This window comes from Sardina pilchardus, chromosome 1 (genome assembly GCF_963854185.1).
Source record: "Sardina pilchardus chromosome 1, fSarPil1.1, whole genome shotgun sequence".
NCBI classification, from domain to species: domain Eukaryota; kingdom Metazoa; phylum Chordata; class Actinopteri; order Clupeiformes; family Clupeidae; genus Sardina; species Sardina pilchardus.
In genome coordinates this window covers 30,279,642-30,303,883 of record NC_084994.1, presented here as the reverse complement: position 1 = coordinate 30,303,883, position 24,242 = coordinate 30,279,642, and the positions used below count along the sequence as shown (strand labels likewise).

At 39.7% G+C, this 24,242-nt stretch overlaps 1 protein-coding gene across 1 annotated transcript; it reads right to left on the bottom strand.

Annotated features, from left to right (window-relative positions):
* Positions 1 to 3,877: 3,877 nt before the first annotated feature.
* On the bottom strand, positions 3,878 to 22,105 carry LOC134087759 (microfibril-associated glycoprotein 4-like). Its single transcript, XM_062541471.1, has 5 exons — positions 22,001 to 22,105; positions 18,228 to 18,443; positions 13,629 to 13,725; positions 13,011 to 13,178; positions 3,878 to 4,766 (listed from the first exon to the last, which is right to left on the bottom strand). Exons 1-5 carry the CDS (start codon positions 22,034 to 22,036, stop codon positions 4,501 to 4,503), a joined length of 783 nt encoding a protein of 260 aa, XP_062397455.1. The 5' UTR covers positions 22,037 to 22,105; the 3' UTR covers positions 3,878 to 4,500.
* Positions 22,106 to 24,242: the final 2,137 nt, after the last annotated feature.

Sequence of the window (24,242 nt, the reverse complement as noted above, 5' to 3'; positions counted from 1 at the left end):
GGAACAAAGAGCGTCCCGTAGGCTATCTGTTCAATACAGAAGGAGACTTTAACTATTACTTATATATTTCTTATAACGAAACGCGAAGAAAAAATACGAGGACTGACCATCTCGCCTCTCCGCGTTTCCCCCAATATCATGGCGACAAAGAGAAATACATATGATTTGACATTTTAATGTTTGTAGCGCGCCAGTTTACCCAGTGTGTGTGCATTGAGTAGTTCCTTAAAATACGGAACAAAGAGCGTCCCGTAGGCTATCTGTTTAATACAGAAGAAGACTTTAACAATTACTTATATATTTCTTATAACGAAACGCGAAGAAAAAATACGAGGACTGACCATCTCGCCTCTCCGCGTTTCCCCCAATATCATGGCGACAAAGAGAAATAAATATGATTTGACATTTTAATGTTTGTAGCGCGCCAGTTTACCCAGTGTGTGTGCATTGAGTAGTTCCTTAAAATACGGAACAAAGAGCGTCCCGTAGGCTATCTGTTTAATACAGAAGAAGACTTTAACAATTACTTATATATTTCTTATAACGAAACGCGAAGAAAAAATACGAGGACTGACCATCTCGCCTCTCCGCGTTTCCCCCAATATCATGGCGACAAAGAGAAATAAATATGATTTGACATTTTAATGTTTGTAGCGCGCCAGTTTACCCAGTGTGTGTGCATTGAGTAGTTCCTTAAAATAGCCTACGGAACAAAGAGCGTCCCGTAGGCTATCTGTTTAATACGGAAGAAGACTTTAACTATTACTTATATATTTCTTATAACGCTGGCTGTAGGCGATTTCTATAACCATTTTCATTCATTTCAACAATGGTTCATTGAAGTGTCGTTTGAATAATTTCGCCAGTCATCACCTTCATTTTAATGATTCAATGAGATTAAGGAGTCGACTATTGACGGATATGCAGTCTTCATCATTAAATGCAGTTGAAACTTTCTGCCACCTGGTGGTTGTTTGGGTACATTGCCTTAGCCTCGAAAAAAATCGGCTTGACGCACTGCGGGATCTCTTCGGGAGTCCCGCGGGAGAAGGTGCATTCTCAACCCGTACCCACTGTATCTATCTACTATATGACTATAGTGTCACAATTGTTTTAACATAAGTTAAGAATTTTGATACTGATTTGATATGGGAGCCCCACCACACCAGTGGAGACCAGACATTACAAGGCATACTTCCCCACACTCAGTGAAAAGGTGGCTTCATATCATATGTTTGTATTTCAAACATTTTGAAATTCATATGAAGTTTACATTAGGCCTATTTATGATCTGCACAATTAGTTAAAATACATAGTATGTTGAGTATTTGATATTGATTTTTTATTTTGACTCACATTTTACACAATTGTCATATATAGCCTACTTACATTTATCTTTAATGTCAATTGTCTAATTGAGTGCCTGTCACTTTAAAAGAACATGAGAGTAATTAGGCCTCAGTCGTGGTAGGTTATCCGGCTAGTCTAGAATAGGCCAAAGCCATCGATATCGATGGCTTTGGAATATGCATAATGCATAGGATAGGAATATGTGGAGGTGATGCTTATGTTTTTTATGTAATTTATGTAGTTTAAATAAATGTTCTAAAACCAAACAAGTGGAAGAACACAATATTCAAGTAGTAGGCTAGTTATTGTGGGGTGCTACACAGACTGAAGTCGGAGACCAAGAAGAAATGTTGCAATTTAAAAATGAATGCTTCTAGTCTAACTTCACCTTTATTTTCTCGCGAACCCTTAATTACAGCAACTATTTAATACCATCTGAAAGCTAAGATCGTGCTGTCAACAAGTGACACGCATCAGTGTGACTAGGACTTTGTGAGCAATCCGGAACGGATTTGTTCGTGACCGACACACCAGTAACGAGTAACAATGGAGCACATAAAAAATGTATCGGAGTAAAAGTACTATACTCATCGAAAATATGTAGTGAAGTAAAAGTAGAAGTAGGAGAAAAAAATAATACTCCAGTAAAGTACAGATACTGCATTTCAGTACTTAAGTACAGTACTTAAGTAGTTCTACTTCGTTACTATACATCTCTGGAAACAGGCTATGAGCTTTTATGATTACACAAAATAATAACAATGAAAATAATATTATATGATACATCTTCCTTCATTTTCTGCAGAACCTTGGTGATTAAAATCCTGATCCAGTCCGTTATCATTGGTTTGCCTTGGTTTATGGGATTCTTCGTGAGAAGTAGCAAGGCGCTGGATCTGTCCTTCCATGTGTTCAGCAGCCAACAGGGAACTTTTATCTTCCTGATACACTGTGTCTTCAATCAAGAGGTAATGCTAGGAAATATATGTCTTACGTTTATATAATTATGACCACCGCTAGCGTAGCATTTTTTTCTTATTATTTTTTTCCGTCATCTACTTCCTGAATTTTTGGTCAACGATTTCCGAGACAACGGTAACACCGGGGCACATGAAACTTGGTGGGCATGTAGCCCCAGTAGATTTCTACGGAAAAATCTACAGTAGTTTGGTCCCCGGGGGTACACACACCATTATCCCCACCACACACACTCACAGAGAAAACTCACAGACAGAGAAGCATTCATACACAAAAGGAAGCGCACACATGCACATATCATTTACATACAAGTTGCGGTAGGGGATGGAGTAGAGGATGGAAACAAAAGCGTGATTTCTATAATGTGCAGGACTGAGCGGCGGTCATATTGTGTACCACTTTGGGGTATATCTAGTTTATACTGTATACACATGGGCTGCAAGAGTAGGAGATTTATGCATATCAATTGCACAAAAAGGAGATACAGGAAAGTTGACAAGCGTTATTTATTTTTGTGGAGAGAATGTGCAGAACTGAGCGGTGGTCATATTGTGTACCGCTATGCGGTGCATCTAGTTTAATTTGTTTGAGTGAGCAATAGTATTGTGGTATATTTTATCTGGATGCAAAATGGGATGCTGACAATCTCTGTCTCAATAGATATAAATACCATTAGAGCACGATACAAAACTGTCAAAAGAACTGCAAGATAACATATGAACCACAAGATGGCTCCCTATTGGCAGCCAAAAAAACATCACTCCGTAGGCCTCCCACTATTATCGCAGAGCTGGGTTGGAGAATGTTGATTGGCTGAGCAGTCATACATATTGATTGACTGACAACATTGGAGCTCACTGATTGGTTCACGTACCTAAGGAGGTGGAGGTACCTAATTATTATTGGCTAAGGGTGGTACGACAGTGCAGTCAGATTGTTATAAATGAATGCACACTAGGACAGTGATCTTCTGCAGAACACGTTATAGAAAGATCGAAGCCTGAGTAAAAGACCAGTCTGTAGTCTCTTCATTGTCTCTGCCTTTGTGGGGTACATTCTGAGCTAGTGAACTGTGTACTGAATTGAACTTAATTTGCTACGAGAGTATTGTCTAACTTTTGTGATATTGTGTATGTATTGTTATTGTACTATGAACAGTGTGCATTTACTGTAGCACAGAGTGGGTGGCAATATCAACACACACACACACACACACACACACACACACACACACACACACACACACACACACAACCCGATAGATAAACGTGTATAATTATCTTTTCACTAGGTGCGACTGCAGTTCTGGAACCAGTGCAGGAAAGCCAGACAGAAATGACTCAGAAGTCGCACAGTAGCTCCTTCATCAATACACCTGCTGGCCTTACTGTATGTGTTCACCTGTTCACCTTCATCAATACACCTGCTGGCCTTACTGTTTGTGTTCACCAGTTCACCTTCATCAATACACCTGCTGGCCTTACTGTATGTGTGCATGTTATTTCTTTGATGTAATGCAGTTGGCAAACAAACAAATGAACAAACATAATTTAACAGAAAAAGAGGTTTTAATAACGTTATTCTTGTGATTGGTTTCTAGAGAGTGAGGGAGAGAAGCCTCTGATGTTTTTTGTACGCATTCACTCCACTGGAATGATAATCAATGGTAAATTGGTAATAATGAAGGCAACTTGCAAACACAGTGATATCGTACGCAGCATCTGAAAATAGTCCCCATAGACAACAAGCAGTAGTAGTGCCAGTAGTTTGCAAGTTGCCTTGATTATTACGCCAGATGAGAGTGTAGTTCCATGTCAAATCAGCCTAGAAAAACGCCAGGTTTCATTTTCAGTTGGTCTTATTGCACTTTCTAACTTGAGAGGAGACATGTTTTAAATGGGAAAATTACCGGAAATCTTAGTCACTTTTAAACATGAAGCTAGCAGGCGAGAATCTAATGGTCTAATCCGTTTCAATGATCTATGCTAGGCTGAAGCTAAAAGTTGTATCGCCAGACTCACAGAATGGCTGGATGAACGGGAACAAGGTAAATATTGATTGTTTTGCTCGAGGGGAGGTGGGAAATGAGCTTATTTCCAAAAATGGCGGAATATCCCTTTAATGTATATAATATGTAAGAATGGGGTCTGAGAGAGGGAGAGAGATTACAAATCACTCCACAGACAAGGACACCCTCTTGATTTTCATCGTGATGGACTTAAGAGAGTATTCACTGGCTTTCCAGTGGTACCATATGATTCCTGTATAGCCTGCCACTCGTCCCTTCCCTTTGTACAGCCCATTAGGGTTAGCTAAATGGCAGTAGTCATACCAAAAGCCACCATGGTACGTCTCTGCACAGTTGCTGTAGTTAATAGTGTCTTGATCTTTGTCGTAGGTTGAGAACTTCTTCCCATTCACTCGTTGCAGAGAATTACCTAAGAAGACACATTTACAAAACTCATGTTATTCCTCTGCATGTTCTCCTCCGCATATATTGATAATAGATAGCTTATATGTAAACAGTTTGTTTATTGTGTTACTTTGCATATGCGTGAAGCTATTTGAATGCAGTCAACCATCAGTTAGTCATCGAGGTTCTTCATTTTTAGAAACATTACAAATGACAAACTAGAAATGCAATTCCAAGGAATTACCAGTGCATGAAAATGCAAAAAAATTATAGATAGATAATGTAGATATGGTTACTAAGGTGTAGCTAGGGTAAACATGGTGGTTTCATAGTTTAAAGAGAATTGATAGTGTTAAGGTAGACATTTTAAAGCTTATACATTCCTGTTCTAACTTAACTAATGATTTCTAACAGGTATGTTAAAATGTTAACCCTTTGGGCGCCGGGTTTTATTTTGAAAAATACTAGATTTTGATATCTAAATTTCAGAAGGCTCTGGCTGGAAAGTGATTTGAGATGGAGACAAAGTGTAAATGAGACAAATATTAAGAATGACCTAAAGTTTATGTTGAGAGTAAATTTTCTCATCTAATTTGCATATTATGACGTCATATGGTGGCGGCCATATTAGATTTTGTATTTTTCAGGAAATACCTGATATTTTGAAAGAGAGTTGAACTTATTTCATCAAATTCAACCTCTCCATCTGTTTGTTATGTTGTCCACATATAAAATGAACAGGAAAAAGTAAATTGTAAGCCAACAGTGGTAAACTAGAACTATTACTATACCACAACACTCAAACACAAAAACGGAAAAATAACTCTTTTTTTTTCTCTCTCCACCACCACCCTACTCTATTGGAGGACATTTTTATTTTCTTTTTTCTTCTCTTCTTCATTATTTTTATCATTATAATCATTATAATGATAATAATAATAACAGTAACCATTTTTTAGATGCAGAGGCCTAATCAGTGCCCATCTATCCACATAAACGTTTATAGTACAAAGTGTACAACATCTAATTGCAAACAAAGCACAGAGACAATAAGAGCAATATTGAGATGCCCTCAGAACTATTGCCAAACTGCAAAACTCATGTAAACAGTAAAACAGTTTTTTTGTTTGTTTTTGTTTTATACTTTTTTTTATCTTTTTTCTTTTATATGTAATTGTGACCATTGTGCCGTAGCACACACACATGAACAGAAAGCTGGTCATTTATGTACAGAGGCCAAATGTCTGTCTAGCCATCCAGGTGACACTGTTTGTAGTTGGTCAGAGTGTGGAACCTCTCATTGCATGGCACAGCACACAGGCCTACCCCACATTGTTTGCACCTGTACTGTGTCTGGCGACGACCTTTAGGGCGGCTACGGTCAGAGCAAACAGCACAGTCTGGACGATCGTCAGCAGCATGGAGCCAGTGGCGCTCTTTAAGCCTCTGTGGCCTTTCTCCCCCCTCTGCTGAAGGCCTTCCCCGTGTTTTGGTTTCTCTCTTTGAGAAGCCCTCAAGCAGAGAAGTGATGACATCCTGCACAAAGGCCTTCAGTGACTTGCGTGGACCGGCGGTCATGCTGCAGTAAATGATATGAGCATTGACCATGCTTATGCTGAGGATCGCGTTGACTATGCGGTTGTACCATTTCTTTGACCTATGTGGAAAGAGGTAGGTTTTCATCCTCTGATCAGCAGTGTCTACCCCCCCCCATGAACGAATTGTACCTATCCACACACACAGGTTTATTTATGTCCCTAAAGCCACTGTCTGTGTTTTTGGTCCTGATCCGTTTTCGGACACACGAGTTCCCATGAAGCGTGGACAGCAAATGGAAGCGCTTTATGTCATGCCACGCACACGCCAACATTTTGCCATGACTCATAAAGACTGGGTCATCTCCTCTGGCCAAGGGCAACTCAGTTTTTCTCATAGCCTTTGGCATACCTCGCCTTTGGCTACTGACTGTCCCACACAAGCCAGTGTCACTATTGGCCAACTCATCTGCTACAGATGGTGATGTGTAGTAGCTATCCATGTATAGCTCATGCCCTTTCCCTATGTGCGGGGCCATCAGCTGCTGAACTAAAAGATGGGTGGCACCTAAATCAGTGGCCTCATCACCATGCTGTCCAGTGTACAGGGACCACTCCAGAACATAACCAGACTTGGCCTCGCTCAAAACAAATGCCTTGAAACCATATTTGTCAGGCTTGTTTGGATTGTACAGCTTCAAGGTGGACTTTCCCTTGAAAGCTATGGTCATCTCATCCAATGACAGTTCTCTGTGTGGGCCATATACAGCAGAGAAGCGTGGGATGATGAGGTCAATGATTGGGCGCACCTTGAACAGCCTATCATAACCTGGCTGGCCCCTCTCAACAGCGTCATCATTATTAGCAAAGTGGAAAAAAGACCGAATGATTTCAAATCTGTTCCTACTCATCACTTTCCCAAATCCAGGTGTATGAGTTGGCCAAAATTCTGCCCAATAGTCCTCAATCTCTGATTTATTTACCAACCCCATGCTCAAATGGAGTGCTAGGAAGGCTTTCATTTCACATACAGTGACATCACACCATTCATGGAAACGGGAACTTGGCATCAGTTCATGAGAGGCTAGGTACTGATGAGCATATCTATTTGTTTCTTCTGTAATATGATTCCAAAAATCATCGGACAGAAAGAGGGACAAAAACGCTATAGGCTTTGAATCATTGCTCAACTCGGTGTCACCGCGATAACCAGTTTGCTCATCAAAGGGCTTTATCCACTCCTCATACACTTCCTCATCTCTCAAGAAAACCCAGCCATCATCATCATTCCCAGCCCTGTTCTGCCATCCCCTGTTACCTCTCCCACGCCCACCTCTCCTGCCACCGCGACCGCGAGTGGCTCTGCCTCTGCCCCCACTTACGTTCAGCAACGGGTTGAAAGACGCACTGCTATCGCTACTTTCAGCCCTATTCAGACCACCAATGCTGCCTCTACGACACCCACCAGCCCTTCTACGAACACTTCGCCCACGGCCACGTCTCCCCCTGTGATCAGCACTAGAGCTGGAAGCAGAGTTGAACTCGTGTGTATGTTGGTGAACACTGCCGCGCACGGAGGCACTGTGGCCGGCTTGGTAAAATGAGCGAACACTAACGCTGGTCCCAGCGCTATTCTCACCACTCCTGCCACGTCTAACACATCCAGTATGAATGCTCTCATCTATGTTGGGCAAAGGGTCGTGTGTGTGTGTATGTGTCTGTGTTTGTGCTTGTGCATTCTCCTCGCTTTGCCTAGCATCTCCACACGTTGCGTCTTTGCCCAGCAAATTACTAGGCAAAGACGCAACGTGGCTATCAGGCTTGCTAAACGACCGACCATCATCTCCCAAAGTCAGATTTTCTCCTTCAGAATCAGAATCGGCGAAGAGGAGACCTATCACGTCAGTACGTGTAAACTTTTTGCTTGCCATTTCGTTTAAAATCGTGCTAAAATCCAGTAATACCGCTTCTGCTAAATAGCTCCGTGGCTCACTATCTCCGGTTTCTCATCCACGAGTTTGAGTGGGATTTCCTCGAACACTTTGCATTGAAACATGACGTCATTGTGCTCTCGGATCGAAGTATGGGATGTCTGCCAACTAGTGGTGGAGAGTATATATGAGATTTAGCACTCTACTCGGAGATAATAGCTGTTTTATTCAGTAATAAATGATGTCGCAATGTGGCGACTTTGGCGCCTAAAGGGTTAACTGTGCTAACAATGATAACCAGGTTGATTGGTTTACTTAGCTAATGATTTCTACAGTTATGGTAAAAATGCTAATTATGGTAACCAAGTTGATCAACTAACTTTATTAAATGAGTTCTAGCAGTTATGCCTAAAATGCTAATTATGTTAGCAATGCTAACTATGTTAAATATGCTAACCAAGTTGATTAGCCAACTTAGCTAATGATTTCTAGCAGTAATGCTAAAAATACTGACTATGTTAACAATGTTAAATATGCTAGCAATGCTAACCAGGTTGATTAGCTGACTTAGTTGATGATTTCTAGCAGTTATGTTGAAAATGTTAATTATGCTAACTATGCTAATAATGCTAATGAGATTGATAAGCTAATTTAGCTGACCAATTCTAACAGTTATGCTAAAAATGCTAACTATGCTAACTATGTTAACCATGCTTATAAGCTAACTTGCTAGTGAGGACTTTTATTTTGAAACAGTAGTTGCTAGCGTATCCATGGTGCTCATTATCAGGAATAAAGAAGTTACTGCAGTATAATTATGTTGGTTGCTATGGAAACGGTCATAAACGCTTCATTTTAATGGTTGCTATGTTGGTTGCTAGGTACGTAGAGGTTTCATGTTGTTGGCCAGAGGCATAGTTGATGATAACTGACAGATGGAATGGTTGAACAGTTAAATAGTTCAGTAGTTTCAATGGTTAAATGATTTAATAGTGTATTATTGCATTGAGGACTTTTATTTTGATACAGTTGTGGACAGAGGAAACAGTTTAACAGGATGTGTAGTCTTCACAGATAGATTGTATGCTTAAAGCCTGAGAGAGAGAGAGAGAGAGCTGCTGCAGGTGGCCCTGGCCACCTGGCATGGGATTCTAATTGCTTAATGACCCGATTGTGATGTCATAGAGGCCAATGTTAAGTCTATGGGGAAATATTTAATAGTATTTAGGTGCTGTGTCCACCAAACGCGTTTTTAACAGCCAGAGCGCCATCAACCTCCTCCTCTCGGCGCTTCGATAAGTGTTTATTGTTGCTAAGTTACCAAAACCAGAGACGGTTTATAACGAGAAGTGCCATTGACGAGCCCGGCGCTGTTCTAAAAGTTGAACAGATTTCAACTTTGAGCGCTCTGAGCGCTGCGACAAAAAACGGTCGGCGCCGACAGTTTTTATCCGCCGAGGGCGCTCAGCGCTTTGAACGCTGAGCTACATAGACTTTACATTAAAAATTGTCGCCGTCGGCGCAAAAAACGCGTTTGGTGGACACAGCACCTTAATCTATAGTTTAAAAAGTATAAAAGTTACAAAGTTAAAAAATACATTCCGCTGATGTCCTAAGCAAGACCTTCGTAACACATTTTGAATGAAGTTTCTATGTTAAACGGTTGAAGCTGAATTGCGTGCGTTAGAAGAAGAATAATAAAAAGCAGTAGAAGAAGAAGCCTAGGAATAACAATACAGTGCATTTCCATGCACTGTACCTAGAAAAGCATTTCCTGAAGGAAATACCAGTGCATGGAAAGTCATTGCAAGGATTATGCTAGGGTTCTTAAAGTGATTACTAAGGTTTTGCTTGGCTAAATAAAGTGGTTACTATTCTATAAGAAGTGGTTACTAGGTTGGTTGCTAGGGAAATCACGTTGGTTGCTAGGGAAATCAAGAAGGTTGCTAAGGCGGTTGCCAGGGTGTAATTATGGAAGTGGTTGCTAGGTTGTTACTAAGTAATTATAGTGGTTGCTTTGCTATAAAAAGTGTTATTCTAAATATAGTTTTAAAAAGTTATTGCAATTGAGAGAAATAGAGAGAGTGATAGAGAAAGTGAGAGGAAGTGAAGAAAAAGAAGTGAAAGAAAGTGGAGATGACAAGTGAGCTATCCAGTTCAATGGAGAGACACACAGAGAAGAAAAGTAATAGACTGAAAATGTGATGCAAGAGCTACGTGACAAAGTTTGAACCAAGTTCCTATGATAAGCGGTTCGAGTCAAATTAGGGCCTGGAAGAATAATAAAAATAAAAATAATAAAAAGAAAAAACTTTTGAATAACAATACAGTGCATTTCCATGCACTGTAAATAATAATAAAAAGAAAAAACGAAGGAATATCAATACAGTGCATTTCCAAGCACTGTAAAAAGAAAAAAAAAAAGAAAAAGCATTCCTTCATTTTTTCTTTTCATTACAGTGCATTTCCATGCACTGTATTGTTATTCCAAAGTTGTTTCTTTGTATTACAGTGCATGAAAATGCACTGTAATGTTCTTCCTAGGCTTCAACTTTTTATTATTCTTCTTCTAACGCACGCAATTCAGCTTGAACCGTTTAACGTAGAAACTTCATTCAAACTGTATTACGTAGGTCTTACTTAGGACATGTGTGCTAAGACTTTTCAACTTTGTAACTTTTATACTTTTTAAACTAGTTAAAAACTATTACAATTTCCCCCATAGACTTAAAATTGCTCATTATGACATCACGGCAGCAATTAGAATCTTACGCCAGGTGGCCGGCCACCTGGGCACCAACTGTCAGTTTCTCTCAGGCTTTAAGCATACAGTCTCTCTGAAGACTACATATCCTGTTAAGGCCAGTTCAAACCAAAGATTCGCGACGGTCTGAGACGGTTGCGGAGAATAGTTGCGGCGGTGTGAATCAAAAGTTGCAAGCAGTTGCAAGCAGTTGCAAGCCGTCGCTAAACATTCAACATGTCAAATCTTAGTTGCAGAGTTTTAGAACGTCGCTGGTTTTTAGAATGTTGCAGCTCGTCTCGTCGCGGATCTTGTGTTTGGACTGGCCTTTACTGTTTCCTCTGTCCACAACTGTTTCAAAATAAAAGTCCTCACTGTAATAATACACTATTAAATCATTTAACCATCGAAACTACTCAACTATTTAACTGTTCAACCATTCCAACTGTCAGTTATCATCAACTATGCCTCCAGTCAACTACATGAAACCTCCGTTTCCATAGCAACCAACATGATTATACTGCAGTAATCTTGTTTCTTGATAGTGGCCACCGTGGATACCCTAGCAACAAATGTTTCAAAATAAAAGTCCTCACTACCAAGTTAGCTAGTTAGCATGGTTAACATTGTTAGCTTAGTTAGCATTACTGCTAGAAATCATTAGCTTGGTTAGCTAATCAAACTGGTTAGCATTGTTAGCATAGTTAGCATTTTTAGCATAATTGTTAGAAATGATTAGCTAAGTTAGCTAATCAACCTGGTTAGCATTGTTAGCATAGTTAACATTGTTAGCATAGTTAGCATTTTTAACATAACTGCTAGAAATGATAAGCTAAGTTAGCTAATTAACCTGATTAGCATTGTTAGCATAGTTAGCATATTTAGCATAACTGATAGAAATCATTAGCTAGATTAGCTAATCAACCTAGTTAACATTGTTACCATAGTTAGCATTGTTAGCATAGTTAACATTTTTAACATTTCTGTTACAAATCATTAGTTAAGTTAGCTGATCAACCTGGTTAGCATTGTTAACATAGTTAGCTTTGTCAACATTTTTACCATAACAAGCTTTAAACTGTCTACCTTCACACTATCAGCTTTCTTTAAACTATGCAACCACCATGTTTACCCTAGCTACACCTTAGTAACCATATCTACATCATCTATCTATACATTTTTGCATTTTCATGCACTGGTAATTACTTGGAATTGCATTTCTAGTTATTATTACAGTGCATGGAAATTGCACTGCATTGTTATTCCTAGGCTTTTTCTTTTTATTACATTGCATGGAAATGCACTGTATTGTTATTCAAAAGTGCACTGTAAAAAGAAAGAAAAGAAAAAGAAAAAGCCTAGGAATAACAATACAGTGCATTTCCATGCACTGTAATAAAAATAAAAATAAAAAACGAAGGAATATCAATACAGTACATTTCCATGCACTGTAATAATAAAAAGAAAAAACAAAGGAATATCAATACAGTACATTTCCATGCACTGTAATAATAAAAAGAAAAAACAAAGGAATATCAATACAGTGCATTTCCATGCACTGTAAAAAAAAAAAAAAACTTTTGAATAACAATACAGTGCATTTCCATGCACTGTAATAAAAAGAAAAAACTTTTGAATAACAATACAGTGCATTTCCATGCAATGTAATGAAAAGAAAAAAGCCTAGGAATAACAATGCAGTGCAATTTCCATGCACTGTAATAATAATAAAAAGAAACACCTTTGGAATAACAATACAGTGCATGGAAATGCACTGTAATAAAAAGAAAAAATGAAGGAATATCAATACAGTGCATTTCCATGCACTGTAATACAAAGAAAAAATGAAGGAATAACAGTACAGTGCATTTCCATGCACTGTAATAACTATAATAAGAAGCGACCGGATTTCAATAGAGGGGATGCATACCCTCTAATGACAAAAAATGCATTATATTTGAATTATTTCACAGGGAGATGCTACATGAAAGAAAATATTCAGGATGCAAACATAAGGGGCAAAAATCTGACTTAAACTGGTTGAAGAATCCCAAACTCACCCGCTCCACCATCGACATATCCGCTCAAGCGAAGTGTGTAGCCCTCATCTTCCGAGTCGATAGAGAAGGCCGAATAGTGGGCGTAGACGCTGCCTCTCTCCCAGTCCTCCATGTCCACCCGCAGCTCGTACTTACCTATCCAGGTGAGTCTGAAAATATTCTCCAGACCTGCGGTGTGATGACATTCATGCGTGTCAGGGATTCAGGACTGCTGACTAGATTTCATAACTCGCTCTGCTTCATTAAAGGGCTACGGAAGTGACCTCTAAACATACAAAATTGTCACATTTAGCAAATATGCCCTTACATTCTGCTGGCTGTCCATTCTCTGGGTACATTGAAAAAAACAAATAGACTGTCTTTGTATACAACCTTGCCTCCATAAACTGGAAACAAACAAAGTGGATTAAGAAGGAGATTCCTGGGAAGCACTGATTGGAGTGGTGACCTTGCTCTCAGGTGTACTATTTTTTTTGCGTGTGTTCCAATACAACCAATCCCAATCCCAACAAACGTCACATTATCCAGCATTATATGCAATGCAAATGGAACTGTAAAAATAAATCCCCATAACAACCCGCTCCATAACTCTGAGAGTGAAAACTGCAGTGTGCTTACCGAGCCAGTACTCTCCGTTCTTGTTCCCAAAGCCCCTCTTGTAGTGATTCCAGGGCCGGTAGAAGTTTACAGTGCCATCCATTCTTCTTTGGATCACCTGAAGAAAAAGTAGGAGGCATGACAGTGAAGTGATCAAACCAACTAGTTTTACACGTTAGAAGAGATAACATCATATTATGTTATATGGTCTGTTTACATTTGTTTTTAAAATGTGTGTTGGGTGATCTGATCATAAAACATTGTGGTTTGTGTTCTATAGGATTCCAATCAGATTTTGGGATTTGTTTTGGATCCTATAGGATTTTGGTTGCACAATCTGATTGAAATCCTACAGGATTTTTTGATAAGGGATTAGTGTTTACGCTACAAAAGATCTGAGGTCAGATGCGTCCCAGACACCTTGGCAACTGGTTTGCTAGAGTAAAATCTCGCTTGGGAGGTTTACCTTTAGAACTGACCCCGGAGAACAAATGTATGGAGACAAGAATATGTTATATGGATAGACCTTTTCCAAGATGGGAGAATTAGCCAATCCAAATGGACAAACGTAACCCCATGGACACCATTTTTATAGATGGTGGACGATGCCAGTCCAGGGAATCTCCTAACTATTCTCAACATTGCTAGCCTGGCTAGCGCCTACCACTTCTCAAATGAGACGTGGTCTGGCAACCAGACGTTCATTTTCTCGTATTTGAAAAAATGCCCAGATCCGTTCATTGGGCGCCACGGATGTCTATGAAATGCGTCTGTGCATTGCTCATCATGATCTTGCTTTCTCCCGTGTTTCTGTGATTGGTCGCCAACATCCGGCGAAAATGTGGGCGTTAGTTTCCAGACTGCCTTAGCAGCGTGAAAGAAATCACCGCGCAAGGCAGTATGGGAACACCCAGGCTACAACATTGCAGTATTGTTATCTCCTCTTGATATGTGTAGTCTATGGCACGCACTCGGTTAAAGCAAAACTGCATGGTTGCATTTGTTAATTGGAAATGTATGAGCTGTTCTGAGATAGCTAGAAAGTCAAAACAAGCAAATGTATGAGCAGGGGGGTATTTCACAAAACCAAGATAAGGGATTTAGACAGGCTTACTGGGTTATCCTGGATGAACATAGCCTTGACTTGGTTTCACAGAAGAGCAGTGTTGTGCACGTTCACACTCTTCAGTAACTAGTTCAAAGTTCAGTTCACACACGTGCAAAGTGAACTGTTCACGTTCATAGTTCACCATTTTTAATTTTGAACTAGTTCAAATTCAGTTCATTTGAATGAAAATCTGTTTCTGACGGAATATAGGCTACAGCCACCTGTTGTTCTCATCTAATTGAGAATGTCTGTAAATTGGGCTTTATTTCGCTGGGCAGATACATTTCTTTTAGGTCTATGGCAGATACCGACGCCTAATAAATGCGGCCGCGCATTTGTTAATAATTAATAATAAATGCGTCAGCTGTGCATGCCTGACGGCAGAAGAGTGTAGTTTTTACACCGGGGGTATGGAGGAGGCTGCCTTGCTGCATTACCTTACCAGATGGATCAGTGACATACTGTAGGGCTCTTTGAACACGTTATGCATCCCTCTATCATCACTGACAAGTGCAGAATCTTTCCGCGATTGCATTCATATAGGCCTAGCAGCGGTTCTGTGTACAATGCATCATGCGTAACGTGATCATGGGTAATGTAGTAAGGTAGTGCAAAGCTGTAGTTTAGGAGTGGCGCCCGTGGGCAGTGAGTGTGACAACGACATACTGTTTCTGAATTGCCAGCAGATAGTGTCACTCGACTTCTCAGGACAAAATAAATTCTGTAACGTTTAATTGGACATCAACAGTGACGTTCGTCGTTCATTTCCCAAAATCTAAGCGAATTCACGTTCAAATTCATTATTTACAAATGTGTTGCGTTCAGTTCAGCGTTCACAGAAAAATGAGCGTGTTCAATGAACACGTTCTTTTGAACTCGTTCATGCACAACACTGCAGAAGAGATCACATATAAGTTACCATGGGAATTTATACTTGGAAGCTAGCCTGCTCCCGACCAGGCTAACAGCCAAGGGCCAGGTTCCCCAAAATTGTTAAGAAGCTCTTAAGTGCTAAGAACTTCTTAGGAGCGTTGTAAGAATGTTCTAAGAACGCTCCTAAGAAGTTCTTAGGACTTAAGAGCTTCTTAACGATTTTGGGAAACCTGGCCAAGCTAAGTTAATTCTAATGGTAATTACATTATCTGATTGGTTCTGCTAGCTGTCATTCAAATCAGACCTCCATGCGATTTTTTCAAAGAGCTGTATTCCATTTATATATTATTTGCTACTTGCATTTACTCGCAAAACACAGCAGAATGTCTGCCTAATACATGGATGTTATTTAAATTATGGTGGCCTTAATAACATACTCGTTGTTTGCTTCTTTTTTGACGGACGTTTGATGAATAGCCTACTGTAGTATCTGAGTCTATTTGCGTTCCTGTAGCTACACCATATCTTGAGAAATAAACACTGTTACATTTGTACCGCTGTTACAATTGTCCCAGTTCTCCCCTAGTTTATTGGAAGTGGAGGGGAACATTTTTCAACGGTGTTTTCAACTAATTCGGCTTTTAAGACAAATTAAGGTATATATAAGTCATTTTTCCATCAGATTTTCAAGCGTATTAACTCTTAAAGCGAATTATGTTTTAGCGATATAAGAAGCGCCAAGACGGTTTTCCATTCAAAAGAACAATTCTAGCGATTTAAAATGATGTCATCAGAGCCCTGTTAATGCGCATATTTCTACTGCGCTAGATGGTTTTCCATCAACACTTGTAGCGAATGGAACACTTCTAGCGAATTAATCAAAGGTAGCAAGTGGTACACCATTGTGAGGTAAACGTCTTTGTATGCGCGAGACAGAACTCAGATTTTAGCGCCGACTTTGTGAACATTCTAAGCAGGCGTCACAGTAACTTATATCGCTACAAACCTTTTCCATCACATTTATATCGATTTAACTCTCCTTAAACCACCTCTGGCGAGCAAATTAACTTATCACGACAAAACCGAGGTTAGAGCGATATAAGCCATTTTCCATCACATTTGTCGCACTAACTTTTGATGCGCATCGTTTTTAAGCGAATTAACTTTTTAATGGAAAAAGGGCTATAGTCATACTATGTGCATCTTTGCGGTGGCAAAGCGCTTTCTTAATGACGTTACGTGCCGAGACAAGAGTCCTTTCACATTCAGAAACGATACATTAGCGTTTAAGAAATAGCGGGTTCAGGGGACTTCGCAATGTGAAAAGTAGACGTGTTTTGGTCCCGGGGTTGTCTGAAGCCGGTTTCAGAGGCGAGTTATGGGAGGCGTTGCCTAGCAGCACGTCACACGCAATTTGGGAGTGAACAATGACGTTAAGCATGCCTTGGACCTCGGAGATAAACTGATAAACACAACTTTCATGCTAGTGCTACGTGGTTTAGTTTCCAAATGATGGCGGGCCACTTGTTATGCTATGTGAATGCCAAATGAGGTCCTTTTGTCTGTTGAAGTCATATTTTATTGTGTTGAGTCCTGAACAACTGCTGCTCTAACAGTTAGCTCGTTGGCTAGTTAGCTAGCATTAGGCAAACATTCTAAAAAGAAGTGCTGGCAGCAGACGGTTTTGGTAACCTAGTAACAATAAACACTTGACCGAAATGCTGAGAAAAGGAGGTTCAGGAAACTCTCCACATAAAAAAACGCGATTGTTGGACACAGCCATAGATATATGGACACAGCAAAGTTGTCTTGTCTCTTGTGTGTTTCCTGTATTTTAACCTCCTGCCTTGCCAAATACGTCATCAGTCACACCCCTAATAGCGGGGTTGACCTCTGTTCCTTTCATATTCAACACGCCTCGGCAATAATACTACCCCCCGAGACGGGTTCGATTGCCGAGGCGGGTTGACTCCCCACCCTGTGTCGTCAATGTGAAAGGAACAGCCTTAACGTTAAATTCGGCTGATTTAGCGTTAAATTCGGTCAATGTGAAAGGGGCTAAGGAAGCTCACACGTGGGTGCATAGGCCTACGTACATTTGCATTCACTTGGTCTGCCACACCTACTCCCGCTATGTAACAGAAATAATCATGATTCCCATCCAAAAAAGTACAACTTTACCTCGTTGTTAGTCTATATCAAAAGCGGTTGTTCACTTTTTTCGCGTCTTTTTTATTCCAACCGTGAGTTATTTGGGGGAGAAACGAGAACGCGCACACATACCGAATAACTTACACCCCGCTTGACCTAGCCGCCTCAACTCATCTGCGCTCAGCATTAGTGAAACGTATAAGCATGTTTACTTTGACTAGGCTTGGTCAACCGCGTTTGTCGTCACTTATCTTGGATCGACTTACTCTGGTTTTGTGAAATACGCCCCTGTTCTGAGCTAGCTAGAAAGTCAAAACAAACAAACAAAAAAATACAGTCTGAAGTTCATTTTTTTTTATTATTATTCACGTGTTGTACTAAATCAGAAGTCGCCACAATGCTGATAAAATTGCACAAATAATTTAACCATTGCTATGTCAAGTATGCATGTATTTAAGTCCACTGACATACAGACAGGTAGCACTGACCGTCCATTGCCCGTCCTCGTGGTTCTCGTCCTCTGTACACCCCATGTCACAGTACACCTCCACAGGCTTGTCGGCGGTTGTCGGGTAGATGGTGTAAACCCCGTTATGCACTGATCCATTTTGGTAGATGTCCTCACAGTCCAAGGGCAGCAGGCTTCGACCGACGGGGTGTGAGTTCACCACCAGGGGGAACAAAAGAGCTAAGAGGCAGTGGAGCTGCAGGGAAATAAAAAAACAAGCAAGACGCGTTTGGGGAAATCAAAGATTGTTAAGGCAGAGCAAGATACTTCATCGTAATTCATGTCTATGGGTGCCTCTCATTCGTCTTTTACACATCCTCGCTTCCTTCCTCTGTCCTCGTCCTCACTGGGGCGGCAACAATGGGATAGTCTAGTGCTAGTTATACCCTGCGATCCATTTGTATCGTAAGTCACCTGCCCGAGTTGTAAAGTGTAAATTACCCAGCTTTCTTGCGGCATTTTACAGAGGAACGCCCCCTTTACCTCGGAGTACTTGCGAGTACCCCGAGTTGGGCTTACGACCTGTAAACAAACATGGCTGCGCCCATAGTCGAGATGAGATGACATGTGTTTTCTTTGTATTTGTACCGTGTTGGTCGTTTTAATGACAATGGAATACTTTAACACACTAGATTGCATTGCTGCTTCAATCCAGTCACCAATTCATACATTTAACGGTCTTGCTGTGCGTGCAATACAATGTAATGATTTGTTTTCCAGCTGGTTTGCTAAAGAGGCTAGCACACAACAATAACAATGACTAGCTAGCCTGCTAATGCCCATCTAGCTCATTAGAAATGCGACAGCACTTGTTGAAATTGCCCAATTTTTTTTTATTATTCATTCCCATTGACCATACCCAAAAAGGGAGAATGAGGGACATCTGCTTGTGTTCTAGACAAATGTCCAGCACTAAGAGACAGTTGCTGCCCCGGTGGCATCCATGTTCTTTCCCAAAAGACTACAAACTCCAGCGTTCACGCTAGCCACAAATTCTCACATGTCGGGCGGGTAAACGTACGAGACTGCCAACACTAAATGGAATGCACCAATAGATCAGTGTGAAAGAGCCTGGAGGACGAGGATCGAGGAGAGATGTTGGAAGGCACCCCATGGGCGTGTCATTGACATATTCATGAGTTTCATCAGGTTCCTTTCCACAGGTATATAAAATCAAGCACCAATGCAATTGCTATCAATTGCTTGATTAAAGGCTACACCTGTGGAAAGGGACCTCATGAATTGATGATGTTCCAAAATAATCTTGCCACTCTTTCACTCTTTTTAACAACATTTATTAGTTTGAATGTGGAAAATAACACAAAGCATGTGAACTTTTGAGGAATTGAATAAAAACGTCAATGGAATAATGGGAATGTGTCACTGCTCTCATTAAGTTACCCCAGCGCCACCTGATCATCGTTAGCTTACATAGCAGAAATTGGTTCAGCTGGCAGGCAAATGTTTTGTCAAGGTACAGTAAAGCGTACGTAGCAACCAGCCAACTGTAGCAGAATAAATATCAGGGGCACACCTGATATAAAGTTATAAATCCATGCCCGAAATTCACATTCCTAACTCTAGAGAACCAAGATCTTGGCATATGTGGTGAAATTCTATGCCCATAGACTTCAATGGAACAGTCTCTGCCTCTGCCCCCCGTCTTGCGATTTGGGTTCCAGGAAGTGGCTTTTCATGAAGTATCTTGGCTCTGCCCTTAACTATCTTTGGGGAAATGAAGCTGTTTTTTAGTGTTGTGATGTCATGATCCACAGATTGTTATATTTGTGTTGCGTGCATGTGTACAATGGCGATTCTAGAGATGTGTAACAAGGGTGGCCCTAGTGGGACACTGGTTAATTCAAGGGTGGCATCTAGATAAACAGAAACAGTCTCAAGTTGTTAAATTAGCACACATGCATGAGTAAAACCATGCACCAAGCACCATAAATTGGAGGACAAAGACCATACTCTCACATCAGATGTCTTTGTAATTGGATAAAATGCCAAATACAGTTTTCAGCTCATTTTCAGCTCTGAACAAAACCCGTTCAGAAATTAGGCCATTTGAGCAAAAGTGGAAGTATGAAATGTTTTTTTGCCAGTGGTTCTTAACTGGTCTGGTTTTAATTTCACAAGTTCATAAAGTTGTGACCAACTATATATTTAGCATTCAGGCCAACGAATATGGTGAGGTAGTCTAGATAAGACACGCAAAGTGCCTGGCCTATTTGAGTGGAAAATGCAGATGTTTGGCATTACATTTGTGAAGTCTTTAACTGCTGATATTACCTTTCAAAGTACTTCTCGACAGGTCTGTCTTTGAAAGGGGTTTCCAAGTGGCACTTTAGTTTGGATGGTTTAATGCTCTCATGTGCACCCCCCACTGTCTTATTTTGTCCTCAATTTAAGTTAATCATATTCTATCTTACTTCAAGTATTAAGGGTTGCAGCCAACTTGCATTTCACATGATGTCTTAAAATTATGCATACTTTTATAAAATTAGCTCCCTTACATTATATCTAACATGACCTGTCACATAAACATTGTCTATGTGCATGCCATGGCAATGACTGACATAGGCTACGAATAAAGTTTATCAATGACAATGACAGATCTGATCAGGTAGCATTTTAAATTGCCGATTTTTAATTTCTTTTTAGCCACAAGCTCCGCGACCCATCACTCAGATCAGTACCACAACCCACTTTTGGGTTCCAACCCACCAGTTAAGAAACACTGGCCTAAGCTATAAACTTTCCACAATGTCAATATTACATTAGAGCAGTATTACAATACAACATAACAATACAACAGTGTCGGCTGAGTAGGTAGAATACGCCCCTGCATGTGTATTTGTGTGTGTCAGTCATGTTGCAGTCAGGTTTATTTGGCAATAGCCAAATTAACATTTTACATAAACTTTAACCTACCCAATCTGTAACACTTGCAATAACTAAATTCTTTGTTCACATTGTAAAGCATTATTCCTACATCCATTAATTAGTTAAGTATTTGTACTCCCATAACGGTTTGGACAAACGTGTGTGCTAGAAAGTCCTCACTTTAGATGAGCTCATAAAATATATTTTATTGACATTTTGTAACTCTTGTGTTAATCATGAATTATTGTATTAGGAAGCGGTTTAAAACATGCATCTACTACATCCTAACAATCATTACTGCATGTGATTAATATTTTTTTTATACATACTCTATATACATGTAGGCCTATGGAAAAGCATTTTCTTCATCATGAATACACCCATTTACAGACCATTCCTTAACAACGTTCAAATAATGGAAATATTACTTTATTAACAAATTATTATTGCATAATTGATTAACATACTGTATGTTAGATATACGTTTATTTACAATGAACAAAAACATTTGTAACTGTGTATGAATAAATGCTTTGTTAATGAGAATATCCGTAGGAGTAGTGCTTTACAAATGAAGAACAACATTTAATTCATGTTTCATCATTAATAGTAATACATGCTTAATAAATGTTAATAGTGTGGAGTTATTAAGTGTTACTTCTAAATCTCCCACTAATGTTACTGGCGGTTTTAAAGCTGTTTTTTTGTAATGATCTATTACAGTATGTTTTCCCCTTATTGCATTTGATGTTTTTACTATTTTTATTCCTGCCATATTTCATAATGTTACACAGTTCAATAATATATTATAATATAATATAATATTGATTTTGAATCGAATTGATGATAACAAAGGAGAGCACTTACCATGTTGGATGTAAGTTTCTGGTCACTGGAAAACATGTATGATCTAATGCCAATAGAAAGTCTTACTTGTTTCCTAACAGCAGAATGAATGGTGATCTGGATTTGTTCAGCTTTAAATACAAACTACAAGCAAACAAAAAAACAAACAAACAAAAAAAAAAACCCATCTTCGGAAATAACCAGATAAACTGGTTAGTGGTGATAAGATTGTCTCATGCATTGTGTGCGTGTGTGTGTGTGTGTGTGTGTGTGTGTGTGTGTGTGTGTGTGTGTGTGTGTGTGTGTGTGTGTGTGTGTGTGTGTGTGTGTGTGTGTGTGTGTGTGTGTGTGTGTGTGTGTGTGTGTGTGTGTGTGTGTGTGTGTGTGTGTGTGTGTGTGTGTGTGTGTGTGTGTGTGTGTGTGTGTGTGTGTGTGTGTGAGTGAGTGAGTGAGTGAGTGAGTGAGTGAAAAAGAGAGAGAGAGATAGAGAAAGTGGGTGTGTGCGTGTGTTTGTGTGTCTGCAGAGTTCAAATGCTTTGGAATTACACAGTTGCATCTTTTTTGCTAAGGTAATGATGTAATGTTTTCTTTGGAGCACATACTTTGAAGCCCTCAACTCAATTATATTTGTATTTTCACACCGGCTATATTTTTATATATTTTTTTAAGGCCAGCTATTTCATTTAAAGGCCAGCTATTTCATGGATCCAGGATATTATGCATCCTTGACCTTTGGAATTAAAATAGCCCCACATCATCACATACCCTTCACCATAGCTAGAGATGGGCATGGTGGGTTTTTTTTTCAGTTAGCCTATTAGCCTGTTTGATTTGCATTGAGCTCAATGAACATCACCAACCAGTCCAGTCTCAGGATTATCACTATAGAGAAGACCATAATTAAATTACATGGACATTTTAGAGAGCACACACATTTCTTCTTGGGTGCAATGCAAAATTGAATACTTTCTCTATTAGCATTCATCTGCCCCCTTGGTGGTGTCACAAAGTTGAGCACTCAATGTTTACTCGCATTATGTGTCTGCAGAGGCGCTGAAGGAGAATTTGGGCCCCGCAATAATATTAGAGTGAGCTCTTTTGTTGCATATTTTAAATGTTTTGGCACGGTTAGAGCCTTTTGCAAACAAAATGTGTCCTTCGACCATGAGTGCTACTGTTTCGGCATTTTGTGTGTTTCTGTTTTGAAAATGTGGAGTTCGAGTTGACTGCTGTATGAAAGTAATGAAGATGTTTTGTGATTCAGTAGATGTGGCAAACCGTGTTTTCCTCCCCCCCTATTACATAAGCTTACCTTACTTTATTCAATTAGAAAAATGGATTGCACAATAAGAATGACAATTTGAACACAATAAGGTTGTGTTTCATTCAAACTACACTGTTATAAGTCATTGTAACATAATATGGTTTGATAAATTGGACAGGCCTGACTTTTCCTTCTTTACAGTGCGCGCGCGCACACACACACACACACACACACACACACACCGTTCTGTGCAATCCCTATGGGCACAAGCTTGCACTTCTGCAATTTTGTATTTATTGATCTTATTGTTATTTATTCGTGGTTTTAATAAGTGAATGAATAATGAGTGATGCACAAGCATTCCAATGTTCCAAGTAGACTTGGAACTGTACTTGAGCAAATGACGAATAAATACTGTACTTGAACTTGAAATGTCAAACGAAACTCGGGACTATAGTAACTAAAAACAGCCCAAACAAGATTGTTATGATTTCCCGAAACTCGTAATCTCAACATCAGAGAAAATAATCTGTTCCAACGGGTCTCAGAGAGGCTCACAATGGTTTTACAGTATTTCAGTGATGGGGAACGACATAAACCAGTCGGATAGGTTACAATGACTTAAAAGAGTCTAGTTTTGAAACACAACCTTATCGGATCATGTTCCTTCAACCTCTAGAAGAGGAGATAGGCAAAGATTGTGAAATCAAAAAGAGACTCGCTGGATACATAGACTTAATGCAATGTATTTTGCAGGTCTTAATGATAATATGGTTTGTTTTCTTTAAATTGCAATGTGTTTCTAATGTCTTCCTGTTTTGATTTGTTTGTTTATTTGTTTTTCTTTTGGTTCAGACTCTTTACTTACAGTAATTGAGGCTTATTGGACTGTGCCCACTTTAAGCCTACCGGACTCAATGTTAACGTCTGGACTAGACTCAGCGTTACGAGATGCACTGGACTCTCACTGGACCTGCAGTAAGGGGGCCAAAACAAGCA

Bases quoted from the DNA above. Each gene is read 5' to 3' on its own strand.
- LOC134087759 (XM_062541471.1), bottom strand. From the start codon at position 22,036: ATGTTTTCCAGTGACCAGAAACTTACATCCAACATG. The intron at 18,444-22,000 runs GTAAGTGCTCTC...ATTTCCCTGCAG, and splicing joins AGAAACTTACATCCAACATG to CTCCACTGCCTCTTAGCTCT. The intron at 13,726-18,227 runs GTCAGTGCTACC...CTTTTTCTTCAG, and splicing joins ACGAGGACGGGCAATGGACG to GTGATCCAAAGAAGAATGGA.